We start from the raw sequence: 13,324 nt of genomic DNA, 5'->3' as shown, positions 1-13,324 counted from the left end.
GCTGCTCGGATCCCATTATTTGCTTGAATAAACCTTTTTTACGGTCAGAAATGGGCCCCGGCTTTGTCCGGTGTTATGTTTCAATGCCCTCTATTAGTCCAGCAGAAGGGACATATCAGCATCCTCGACATAGTTCCCAAAGGGCTTTTATACATGTAGAGACCTAATCATCTAAGTTATGTACGATTGTGTAAAAGGTGCGAAGAAGGCAGCGTGCGTTTTGTCTAAATGAGGTCTGATGGCCTGTGGGCCTGCGCACAACGGAGCAGGAAATGGAGATAAGTGGCCCCACTTTTATGAATCTAAATTGAATTATGGACAATTCTTTGAATGCTATACGGAGTTATTTCCTTAAAAAAAACAACAACAACAACAACAACAACAACGAACCAGAGATCAGCAGCTTTCACATCAGCTCTGATAAGGTTTTGATTTTCAACAACACTTGGAATAAAAGTTTACACATAGCCTACTTTAAAACAGAAGAAACTGATGCTGTTTCTAGTTGAAATGTCATGTCTTCAAACTGAATATGAATTTAATATGTGCCAATAGAACACTTGCCGGTGCGTTTTGCCTTTTAACCATTTCAATGTTTTAATGGTTGTTTCATGACCTTTTCTAGGATCATTTCTGGAGATAATGAGGCAGGTTCCTTCTGATAACGATGCAGACTAATATTCATTCATATCCAGAGTGCTAAAGTCTCTAAAACACGGACAATTGACGGAGAGCACATTTGTTTCCATTACAAACCAAAATGTGTCCCCCTCTTTTTTAAGGGGAACTCTAAACGTGTGAATCTTACAGGGAACCGGGAGGTTATGTGATTCTCACTGGCAGGTTTTCTTTTCGCCCACTTCAGCCTCGCATGGAAATGATTTGAAGCGTGCAGCCGCTTTAACGCGACTGACAGACAGCGTTTGGTTACTCGTCTCCATAAGAGCGTATTAGCCTGATGCATATCTGTGCTGTCAGCCGGAGGAAAGGTGGATCCTCCACTACAAGCCAACACCTCTTATCCTCATCCTGTCATGCGTGTAGCAAAGCAGCTCCATCTCTCTGAGTGCTGCTGCTGCTGCTGCTGCTGCTGCTGACAACACTCCCGCGCCGCTTCGACTCTCCGCAGATGCACCTCTGGAAAACACGCGGCGTCTGACAGAATGAATGGCTACGGGTCCCCCTACCTTTACATGGGGGCTCCGGTGTCCCAAACCCGGGCTCCTCTCCAGAGGACCCCCAAGTGCGCGCGGTGCCGGAACCACGGCGTGCTGTCGTGGCTCAAAGGTCACAAGCGCTACTGCCGCTTCAAGGACTGCACCTGCGAGAAGTGCATCCTCATCATCGAGCGGCAGCGCGTCATGGCGGCGCAGGTGGCGCTCCGGAGGCAGCAGGCCAACGAGAGCCTGGAGAGCCTCATCCCGGAGTCCCTCAGAGTGCTGCCCGGAATCGGCATATCCGGGGCCGGCGAGGGAAACCTGGGAGCCCCGCCAAGAACAGAGGAGCTGGAGCTGAGGTGGAGCAGCTCGGAGCCGGTGCAGCCCGGAGCACAAACATGCCCAGGTAGGAGAGGGAAGAGCGAGTTTCACTTTCTCAATAATTATTCGTATATGATGGGATAAAATAACAAAAGGGCCAAAGCTATGGGGGGTTTATTCTTTATAAAAAATAAAAAAAAAAACAATTAAAAACAAAAACAAAACAACGTTTCAAACTATATTCTACCGTGCAGGCTGGTCAAAAATAAAATTAATATCTACATTTTAACAATCATACTTGACAGTTGCCTACCTATTTTATAAATTGTTTTAATGGTTTCACACAAACGTGTATAAGCAAATTATTGAAAAATCTATTAATTGTTGACGGGTCACTGCATTTTTAATTGAGCAAATAGATTCAGAGATTAGCCAGAGATTATGTTCGTTTATCTGCTCAGGTTTTGGATCATATCAGTCGACGAGTTTAAATGTCATTGCTGCCATTTCGGCTACATCATTAAACATATAAACACAAAAACATTCACATTTTCCTCTGAATGAAGTGGCACCTTCACTGACTCTCCTGCGGAAGACCACTTTTTTCTTTGAAACACAGATGACAAAATGAATTCATCTAAACCTTTCAGTATCAGGCAAAAACAACAACAACAACAAATAAAATGCTGAAGGTTAAATACAATCTTTTGTTTCATGTCAGTTTTACAAAATGGTTTTAAAATGTATTTATACTTTTTAAAATTTGCATTAGACGTGATCACCTATTTCTAGCAATAGGCCCATTTGTAATAGACAGGTATTCTCATCGTATATTTTTTATTTGTATTTATAATTGTTCTTCTTTTTCTTCCAAAAAAAAAAAAAAGAATACAAAAATATCAAACAATTAGACTAATGTCAATTAATTGGATCATATCTGGGACAAGATGAGATCATTTGGAGGCACAAAAACCTTTGATTTAATTTGTTTTTTCTTGTTTCACGTTATGGAATTTACAAATTCTTGAGATTGTTATAGAAAGGCAGCATGCTCAGTGTTCCTTCCTGCTGGTGTCATGCAATGTAACCCCCCCCACCCACCCCCCACCCACCCCCAGCTCCATGTTGAGCCTGGCAAACGGATCTGAGGGCTTTAAAAGATTACAGTAATCAGCGGCGGACAGGCCCAATCGAATATAATCGCCATATTTCTTGCAGGAGGTCAACTTCAGATGAAATGTTACCGAGCAACAGGCGACGTGTTTACAAAACGTGACCAAAAGGCATCGACGGGAGATTCTTCACTGACACCCAGTCAGCACTTTGTGTTAACAGCTTTGGGGAGAGAATCAAATAAATCCTCATACATCGCTGCGTTGACAAAGCTGGCAAGCGATTATGTTGCGTTTCCTGTCGGAGGCTCAGAGCGGACCGACTGCTTCTAATGGGAGAGAAGTTTGCGTTAAGAAGTGAAGTGAAGTGAAGTGCGGCAGAAGTCAGATCTCCAACTTCTGTGATGACCTACAATAAATCAAAACTGTGGGTCAACAGAGCATTGGATAAATTCGTTCTTGTTGTTTTTTATATTTGCATGTCACTTTTGATTATGTTTCTTTTGTTATTTTCTGCCTATTTAAATGCCATCCACACTTTGTTGTGAGGAACTGATACCTCGGCTTTGCCTGCTCTGTCTGTTTGACCCAATAACCCGACAGGGATGTAAATAACACAACCAACGCTTCCTACAGCTGGATTTGGACCCAGTGATGTTTTGTTGTGTCCCCAACACATGTGTGCGTGCCTCTCTTAAAAGCAGAAATGTGTATTTCCCCTCCTGTGTGTCTTGTTTGAGCTTTCTTTCCTTGACTTGCAGAACCGACAGAGGACGGTCCAGATGAGGCGTCAGGAGGGGAGAACGGAGGCAGCTCCAGTGAGAAGGAGCAGGACCCGGTCAGTTCTCCGGAGGGCTCCAAAGCGAACTCCTGCTACACCCCGGAGCCCCCAGAGACCCCCTCCCACCCGGAGGAGACCCGCTACAGCGTCCCCAAAGCCGTCAGCACGGAGAAGGAGGCCAAAGCCGAGAGTCCTCACAAGTATCCCGCCAGCCCGGCAGAGCATAGCGTCCTGATCGAGGGCCTCGCCGGCTCCATCAACCTGCCCTTCAACCTCCGAGCCAACCGGCCGCCGCTGGAGGTTCTCAAGAAGATCTTCCCCGCCCACAAGCCTCCTGTCCTGGAGCTCATCCTCCGGGGCTGCGGGGGGGATCTGGTGGGGGCCATCGAGGTGCTGCTGTCCAGCCGGAATCCTGACGGGAGCGCGCATCCTCACGCCGACCCTCACCCGGACGCGTTGGTTCTGCCTTCAAACGGACACCTGTTCGAGCACACGCTGGGCTCCTACCACCCGGTGTCCTCCTCCGCCAAGTGGTCGGTGGGCTCCGCTTTCCGGGTCCCCGATTCTCTCCGGTTCACATCCGATTCCGCTTCGGGCGTGGTGTCCACTGGCGCTCTGGGTGTCCCCCTGCAGCACCCGTCCTTCCCGCAGCCCACGCGCTACCCGCTCATGCTGCGCAACTCTCTGACGCGCAGCCAGGCCAGCCCTTTCGTGCACAACGACGTGACTCTGTGGAATACCATGGCTCTGCAGCAGCAGTACCAGCTGCGCTCGGCGGCACAGTACGTGTCCCCCTTCTCCTCTGCGGCCCCCGCGGGCCCCGGCAGCTCCGTGTTCCGCAGCTCGCCCATCCTTCCCTCCAGACCCTCGGAGGAGCAGCGCATCGCCATCCAAGAGGAGAGCTGCTCACTGGGGCCCAAACCCGGCCTCTACTCCCCGGATGAGGAGTACGAAGAGCGCTCTGACTCCGCAGACTCCCGCATCCTGAACTCATCCACCTAAAACAAACACTGATGATGGCTGGAGAACCAAAACAAAAGTGTCATTGTGACTTGGACATCAGTGGGTGTGAAGCGATTTGTGTGTGTGTGTGTGTGTGTGTGTGTGTCTTGTTTGAAATGAACTGTGTCGAGCAATCACGCTTTGATAAGGTGACGTTAATCCTCTAACATCACCCTCGTGCTTCCATGATGACACTGGACTTAAACGGATGAATGTAACAGACTGTGATCACTTATTATTTTGAAAGTCCTTCAGCTATTTCCTGTAAGCATGTTTAGTACTGTGAACGCCTCTGCTGTAACGATCACTGCATGTCGGTATGCCAAATAAATCTGAGTAGCCCAAATGGATCAGGTTGTTTTCTTAAGTGTTGTTGGTTCAGTTATGAGTTTTATTATTTAATTGACTTGTTTACAAATGGCTGTGGTTTATCCATAAGGATTAAGTATATTTTTCAAAGATCTTTAGGGAATAATTGGCCAAAGAGATTCTTTGCGTTTATTATTCTATAATCATTGATGATTTCAAATGGGATTAAACAGCAGAAGCTGCAGCATTGCAGTTCACCAATATCAGTTTATTATAACAGCAGTTTTATGTAACTATGTTTATGCTTTAACTTTAAATTTATGGTCAAACTTTATGTTAAATCCCCTAAATAGAATTTACAAACAAATATTTTATAAATGGGCAATAACACAATCTCTTATCATATTGTTATTTGTTCATACACTTTAACATTCATTTAGGGATCACAGGAGGAATAATAGACATTTTCCCTATAACCCATTTTAAATGTTTATTTCTTATAGACACTGAATAAGGGGACTTAAAGTAAAGTGTACAAAAATCCCATTATTTTCATTCTGCTGTCAGAGTGTAATAATCAGCAGTAGTAATTGGCTGCTGGAGGGATTTGCAGCTATTTATATAAAGCACTGGTCCAATGCATGCACACGAGTTATATACATTCATATTTTTACTATTTGAAATTTTAAGATGTGCAAAACTTTCTGTTTGCTGATTTCAGTGATGGGAGTGTCTTGTTAAAAGTGAGTGAATGAAGTAGCAATGAGAAGATAGAAGGAAGGTGACATTCTGTCAGACCTGCCTGAGTCACCTGCAGCTATAAAATCCCTCAATCTTAGATGACACTGCTGTAATCTGACTGCAACAATTTTTCTAGAGAATATTCAGATTTAATGTTTAGCAGTTTCAGATGTTGAATATTTCTCTGCACTGATTCCATCAGTCTGAAAAAGGCTGCGTCTTTTTATTCACTGGAAGCAAGACAGAAAACGAGATTACGTTTAACGTGAATCTTTGGTGACCTCACATTAACAGTCATTTTTATCATCACTGATTTATTTAACCTGATTTCATTAGGTTAAATAAACCTTCTGCCAACATCTGAAGCGTTGCAGCTTTTTAAAAAGTCTCTAATTCACAGGACACCATTATTTCAATTTTTTTTTACATGTAAACACAAGAAATCAAAACCTCGCCAAGAGAAAATATGATAAAAATGTTATTAACTGGAGACATTTGATTGATGCAACAAATATAGATTGGAAAAAAATTATACATTAATATTTTGTGGCTACTTTACTTTTTAATAAATATGCACATTTGTTGAGACTTTAAAACATACTCGGTCACTTCCTTTTCAATAATCATCCATTCAGTCTGCTGATGTGAAAATGTGAATTGTGTATTTTCATAAACCACAACAAAAGTCAATTAATCGTTTCTTTTCTGAGATATCAACTGGTTTGGGATCTTTCTAATCATCATCTGAAAACGAATAGTTTTCTCCAATGAAAAAGGTTTTTTTGCTACATAATACAAATTTACAAAAGCATAAATATCAAGAAAAGACTAAGGTAATAATGTCTAGGTGAAAATTTACAAATACAACATAAAATACTAAAATACACATGAATACAATGTAAGAGAAACCATTTTGACTTCTATCTGGGGCCCAATAAAATGATACATTTTGATACGTAAGGCTTTTTTGTAAATCAAAATAAATATATAATAATTCAAAACTGCAGTAAATTGTGGGGTGGTTTAAAAGAAATATATTTGTGTAAAACGTAATTGGTGAGTATTATTAAGTTATTAAATATGAATTATTGTTTTCAACTCTATATAACTAAGTCTAACATTGCTTGAGGTCAGGGTTGGCATAATTGAATTATTAATATCCAATTATAAAAATCCCCCTTGATAAAAGATTAGATGTGGTTGAAGACACCATCACATGTTCAACTGTTTCTCTTTCTGTCTGGTAAAATCAGCATTGAATCTAAGTTTTATAATTCACTATAAATTTCATTCATGATTCTAAAATGTGCTTCTTTTGCTTCGGGTGGTGTCAGAGCACTAACACTGTTTTCTATGAGAGAACACTGTGGTGTGGAAATATGTATTTCTTTTTTTTTTTTTTTTTTTTAAGGGTGATAGAAAACACTCTTTAGAGAAGGAATACAAATAAGGACTGGCTTCAGGAACATAATATTATTCTCTAGTACATGGCCGATTAGACTAAAGCCTGAGGTCATTGTAGTCCAATGATATTAACTCTGTCATCATTAGATGTGACAGCTGACCTGTCCAGGATGGACTCTGTTCAAGATATAGATATATAGATAATGGATGAATCATTAGATTTAAAATATATATATATTTTTTAAAAAAAGAACAGCTTCTTCTTTATAAGTATTTCTGTTGTTCCAGATTAATATATAATAGGGAGAGAAATTATATCTATAGTGAGTTCAGTGATAAAGCACTCAATGGTGAAATGTAAATAATTTGACTCAGTTTCTTCATCTAATATTCACATTTCAGCAGAATTTCTCCACCTCTAAAGTCTTACAGTGACAAAGGTGCAGAACCTCATTTAATGTTGGTTTACAACAGCCATAATTATTTGGTTCTCTGCTCCCGAATCTGTTTCAGTGTCAAGTTCCAGTCCGTCATGACCACCTCTCATGTTTAAACCGTTCATACGCTGCCATCTAGCGGTGCCGACGATAATCAAACCTCCACATCTCCAGGGACTGAAGATTCAGGACTGAAACGTTCCAACCAGGCAAAGTTTGGCAGGAAGTGAAACAGGCGGGAGAGTCCTCAGCAGTTTGAATTTTGAAACATAATTACAGCTGATTAAGCTTCTCCAAACAGCAAACGTAACCAGGACTAAATCTGTAAGAACCAAAAACCATCAGAATGACTTATTGCCGTTTTGACAGCCTTTTCTGTTGCGAGGAGAAGAACGTGGTTTTTTTTCTTTCTCACAACCCTTAAATCTCCAGGAACGTGAATCCACAGAATTTCTGTTCCAGAAGAGCATCTGATCACTTTTCCTCCAAGTTTTAGACCCGAGAAATAAAACTGTACCTCGCTGCATAAACAGGAAGTGCTGAAATGTAACTGAGTAAATGTACTGAAGTACTCCACTACATTTCAAAGGGAAATATTGAACTCTTAGTGCACTACATAGAAAACATGAAATATGAAATATGATCCACAGATTAAACGTCCCACCAGTGTACACAAACAGAGCTGAAATTAATGGGCCATTAACCAAAATATGATTGGCTTTGGCTTAACTTTTTTTGGACAAAACAATCAACAAAATAAACAGAAAAGTGTCCTTAGTTGTTAGTTTAAAATTCAACTACATCAGTGAAATGCTCATAATAATGAATAAATAATAATAATAATAATAACAATAATAATAATAACAATGTGAAGACTCTACGGGTTGAATTTAAGACTTTTACTTTTAATACTTTGAGTTTCCTGATTATACATATATACTTCTACAGTAACATTTTCTTGTAATATAGAGTATTTTAAAAGTAGCATATAGTACTTTTACTTAGGGTGAAATAAATGATCTGAATACTTCCTCCATCTATGAAATTTGATTAAAAAATAAACTGCCAACCCTGGTTTTTAACAGAATTAATTAGTTAGTTAATTGATTGGTTAATTAATGAATCCCAATGATCGATGACTCATTTATGAAGTATAATATGGAATATTTTGTCAATAATAAATAATCATTTGTCAAATTGTCTTATACATTTAATGTCACTGTAAATCTAATAATTTGAGGATTTTATTTGTCAAAAAAGTAAACAACGTGAGGTAAAACTCTTATGGATCAAACCATTGTTGTAGTTTTTGAATTGATTATAAAGTTGTTGCAGAACAAATAAGTAGCTGTAATAGTGAGAAGGCTTTTTGTTCTGGTTCTTCACTGTTTACTGGCTGTAGTCTGCCTCCCAGTGGACAACAGGGGAATGACAAGTTATTCATCACGAGGCCTCAGTGAAGGATACTGAAACATAAGAAAATTTACACCAGGCTTTTACTTTTTAACATGGAATACATGAAGAAACATGGACATGTCAATCTAAGTGATAGCCTGCAGGTAAATTTGTAGGCATGAATTAGATTACTAAACAAGAGCATGATCGGGATTTTTAAAGAAATGAGTTTTTCTGTGCAAAAACTAAACAATAATAATCATTTTTGACTGTTTTTTACATTCAAAACTTCATGCATTTGAAATTCACCTAAATAATGTTCATGTGGAACAAAGTAAATACTCAGAGAAGAAGTTCAACGCACACTTTTCCAAAGAAGTATGAATTTGTTCTCTTTTCCCCCAAATAAAATGTCTCTACCGCCCCATCTATGACCAATAAATCATTACATGTACACGGGTGAATGAACTAAAAACAAAGTTAAGCTTCAGTCCACAAAAAACAGATAAAGATAAAAGCTGTGGATGTGACGTGTCTGACAGCTGGAGGACACGTCCTCCTGTTTGTTGCACATTAGCCATGAGAGGTCGAGATGTCAGACCTCTTAAGACAGAGACAAATGCCGCCCCGCCTGGTTTTGTATTCAGCAGCATGTGTTGTCGGTCCATCAGAGGCTAATTAACATAACAGGATCCCCAGTGATCCCACCCTGCTCTTCTGTCTATACGCAGCTCCTGTTACATTTTACGGCCTGCACAGTGGGAAACTTCCAACAAGATGCTGTTGTTTCAATCAAACCCCAAAGTAAACTGGACAACATGTGAGAAAGTGTCTGTCTTTTCCTCCAGCTTGTTCCCATTAAAAGGATCAACCTAATATTAGTTAAAGCTTCTGTGCTGATCTATTTCGTCACACTTGACCCCAAATAAACACTGAGATCTAGAGAAAAACACCGATATGCTTTCAGAAATACAAGCTGTTAAACACGTGCTTCAATTTTACACAAAACACTTATTTTATGCTGTTTATAACTCGAATTGTTTTTGTGACTGCATGTCCATCTCATGTTGGATTGAATCTGCTTCTTTTTTTTTATTGTGTGTTGACTTTAGATTATTTTAGGACAGAATAAAACCAAACCACTTGAGGAGAGAGTTATTCTTTCAAAACAAAAAGATTGTTAAAAAATGAACAAAATAATAGTTACAACCTTTGTGCAGTCAAACAATAGGCTATATAAGATCACTGTAGGTTTGTTATTGGTTAACACAAGCACAAAATGTCCTCTTATTTTGTTTTTGTTGAGAATTTCCATTGCACTCATATCAGGTACATTTACATTTAATGTTCATTATTTGATGATAAGACAAAGTACATTTAAAGTCTTTATTTCTGACTTACTAAATCTGAAATCAGACAATCCCCAAAGAACATCCTGTTGGAACAAACAGGATCTGAGTCATTGTGATAAGGATTTGGGAAACTTCCCTAAAAGACCCATAGACGTCTTTTAAAACACTTTCCCGTCAAGCAACACTTGAAATGCTTAAAAATCAAATCCAAAATCCTGGAAAACAAAGATCCTCAGACACCTGTAGCGACCAGGAACTTGTTCAAGGATCCCTGGAAACCCTTCAGGGATCCTGAAACTCCAGCAATGAGTCCTAAATAATGCCTGGAATCCATCCGAGGATCCTTGTATTTACAGAGCAAAGACCTCTGAAATTCCTTCAGTAACTGGAACCCCTTTAAAGATTACGGAAACTCCCAAAAGATGTGTGGACCCTTGCAGGGACCCCTGAAATTCCTTTAATATTTTTTCAAAGATCCATGGAAACTCCTCATGGATCAGCAGACCCGGCAAATACCCATTAAATACTGTTAATAATGACTGGAACCCCTCCAATGACTCCTGGAACATCCTTAAGGCTCAGACCCCTTTAAACACCCCTGAAATTCATTCAGTAATGACTCCTGGATCCTGGACCCTCCTCAAGGTTCCCTGACTCTGCAAGCAAACCTTTAACTCCTTAAACAACTCTTGAAATCCATTCAAAGAAAAACCTGAAAACTTGTCTGGAAACGCCTCAAGGATCCCCCGACCAATGTGATTACACATGCAACTATTACACCTGGAATCACTTCAAGGACCCACTGATACTCCTCAAAGCTCATCAGAAGGCCTTGAAGCTCGTTCCCTTTAAAAAAAACAAAAACACAATGAAAACCCAAAGATCCACGGGAACCCATTAAGAATTCCTCATAGCGCACTAAAAACCGGAAATTATACGATAAAATGCCAGGAATTATTTCAAGGATATCAAAATTACAGATTCCAGACCAAACAAAGGGACCCACATTTTTTAATTCAGTCTGGAGCCCATTCAATCAGTCAATAACTGTATTTGTTCCCATGCAGGGGAACAATCAGTTGTGCAGCAGTGGGATACATGCATTGAACAAACATTCAAGGATCCATGAACATTTCCCAGACCCCTCAAAGATTTCCTAAAAGTCCTTGCTGGAATTTCAAATATCAAAAATGTCAAGACTTTTCACAGCACATTCTTGAAGGAAAGACCTCTGACAGGCTGCACTCCTTCAGTGAAGCCTAAAACTCCTGGATCCCTGGAGCCCCTCAATGACCCCTGCAAAACATTTGGGAAAGCAGAGAAAACCTGGAACCACCTTGAAAATCCACCTTGAGATCCTCTGGAACCTCTTTTAGACCAACTCCCTGAAACCTGCAACTATATAAAGGATGCCTGTAATTCCTTCAAGGGACCCTGAAAAAACAACAACTAAAAACCTCTGGAAACCCATTCAAGTGCCCGTGGAGACCCCCCCCCCCCCCGCCCCAATACTTGACCACTGGCGGACACAGACAACACATTTCACCTGCAGGGTCGAGCTGTGCGCGGATCCTCCTGTCCGACCGTCCAGCCTGCTCTCAACATCAAAGCATTCCTGGTGTGGAAACGGCAGCCCGGGCTGGCTGCTCGTAACCTCCGTAATAAATTAAGACGAAGTGGCAAATAAAGCTGCACCTGCAGGCCTGACGTCTTCACCCTCAACACATGGAGGAGCCGTTACGAGTCGGTGTCATCGTCTGGACAAAAAAAAGAAAAAGAAAAAGAAAAGAAAAGAAAACCATGAGGAGGGACGATTTTTAGAAGGCAAAGGTGAAGCTTTTCTCATTCAAATTACCATCGAAAAGTCTGGAGCTCCAACGCCGAACATTTGGGAAGCCGACACAATCATAATAAAAAGAACAAAAGTCTATTTATTAATACAGCCTATGTAGAGACTTATATTCTTATATTCGGACCTATTAGCCTATTATATATAGGCTTATAATGTAGGCCATATTTGGTTGTTTTTAAACATGCAGAACCGAAAAAAGGCCATAGCCTATCATAAAACACATATTATAGTTATTGTTATTTCATGAGACAGAACAAATAAAAAAGTTGACTGTCCATTAAAGAATATCTCTAAAATCCCCTCGAACCTCGCCTTTACTATACATATAGATACATCATTATTTAAAAGAAAAGGTCACCGAACTGATACCACATCGTGCCTGTATAGGGATATTATAATGATAATAATATGAGACTATTAGTTGTTTCTCAGATAAGCCTCAATAAAAATACGACTAATATTAATAAAATAGAAGTTAGAAATTACATAAATTAAAAAATATTAGGTCCGAAGCAAAAGCTTTAACATGATTTATGTTGCAAGTCTTTTTAATTCAAGCCTCTGACACGTCAAAGACACGCGGGACAAAACAACCTGAGCAATCTTTGAGATGCAAATCATCCGCGACACCATATTCATAACTATTCTAACTTCACTCCGCAGCGGATAAACTTGGACCGACTTTTCCAGGCGGCCTGCGTGAGTCTGTATTGTGTTCTCGTCAGTTCCCGTGAACGTCAGTTGACACTGAGTAAATGCTACTCGTCTGTTTTTGTCTCTTTGAGTCAGCAAACAAAGAGCCCGAAGGTAAACTGGTAGACGTTCCTCTTTTTAAATCCATCAGTCATCAGTCACAGCGACAAAAACAAACTGCGCACACAAATGACGCAGAGATACAGTACCTCCTGAATTTAATCTAAACTGCTCTTTTTTTTAAACTCTCTGAACAGCCTATTTATTAAATTGATAATTAAGCATTTAAAAATAACTAGAACTAGGCTATATATTGTTAAATAAAGGCTGTGCATGTAAAAGGAAAAATACATTTAGGATTTATTTTTTTTATTAAAGATTAAACAATCAAAAATATAAAGTAGTGTCATTGGCTTTTCTTGTTTTAGGGTCGAAAGGGAAAGTTTTGTTTTGATTTATAATGAAGGTTACTGGACCAGATATGATCAGTCAAAGGTTAACTTATTGTGTATTACAGGTTCCTTTCACTTGCGTCTTGTTTTGTGTCCTCTTCCACATGCTGACATAACGTCTTTTCAGGTATGATTGTTGTGAAAACACAGTAATCCTCCTCAGTTAATTCTGTCATGAGGACAGACTGTAACAACCTGCAGGACAGTTTCATCACCTGTTTTCCTGCTCTGTCACTTTAATACTTTATGCACGGTAATCGTTGTAATATTCCTAAAATGATTGTCATTATCGTGAAATATCTGCGGGGTCATATCC

At 40.0% G+C, this 13,324-nt stretch overlaps 1 protein-coding gene and 1 long non-coding RNA gene across 3 annotated transcripts in view; one reads left to right on the top strand and one right to left on the bottom strand.

Moving 5' to 3' along the window:
* Positions 1 to 13,324, bottom strand: part of LOC138625223 (uncharacterized) — a 417,346-nt gene that overhangs the window by 91,557 nt on the left and 312,465 nt on the right. The gene's annotated exons all lie outside the window — the stretch shown is intronic.
* dmrt3a (doublesex and mab-3 related transcription factor 3a) lies at positions 959 to 4,441 on the top strand. 2 transcript variants are annotated; one of them, XM_069705969.1, is made up of 3 exons: positions 959 to 1,038; positions 1,130 to 1,563; positions 3,352 to 4,441. In XM_069705969.1, the coding sequence occupies exons 1-3, from the start codon at positions 959 to 961 to the stop codon at positions 4,371 to 4,373; spliced, it is 1,536 nt and encodes a 511-aa protein (XP_069562070.1). In that variant the 3' UTR covers positions 4,374 to 4,441. The 2 variants fall into 2 exon arrangements, with proteins under 2 accessions (XP_069562070.1, XP_069562071.1); XM_069705970.1 differs by lacking the exon at positions 959 to 1,038 and having other exon boundaries at positions 1,164 to 1,563; positions 3,361 to 4,441.

Source organism: Brachyistius frenatus, unplaced genomic scaffold, assembly GCF_029030835.1.
Source record: "Brachyistius frenatus isolate BFR_SWC_R1_liver_20210118 unplaced genomic scaffold, ASM2903083v1 Contig_60, whole genome shotgun sequence".
Classification (NCBI taxonomy): domain Eukaryota; kingdom Metazoa; phylum Chordata; class Actinopteri; family Embiotocidae; genus Brachyistius; species Brachyistius frenatus.
Note: the sequence above shows the minus strand (reverse complement) of the source record. Positions and strands in the feature narration are given on the sequence as shown.

What these genes read in the sequence shown, in the direction of transcription:
- dmrt3a (XM_069705969.1), top strand. Translation starts at nt 959, where the DNA reads ATGCATATCTGTGCTGTCAGCCGGAGGAAAGGTGGATCCTCCACTACA. An exon ending in TTATCCTCATCCTGTCATGC is followed by an intron (nt 1,039 to 1,129) that starts GTGTAGCAAAGC and finishes GACTCTCCGCAG; the next exon opens with ATGCACCTCTGGAAAACACG. An exon ending in CGGAGCACAAACATGCCCAG is followed by an intron (nt 1,564 to 3,351) that starts GTAGGAGAGGGA and finishes CTTGACTTGCAG; the next exon opens with AACCGACAGAGGACGGTCCA.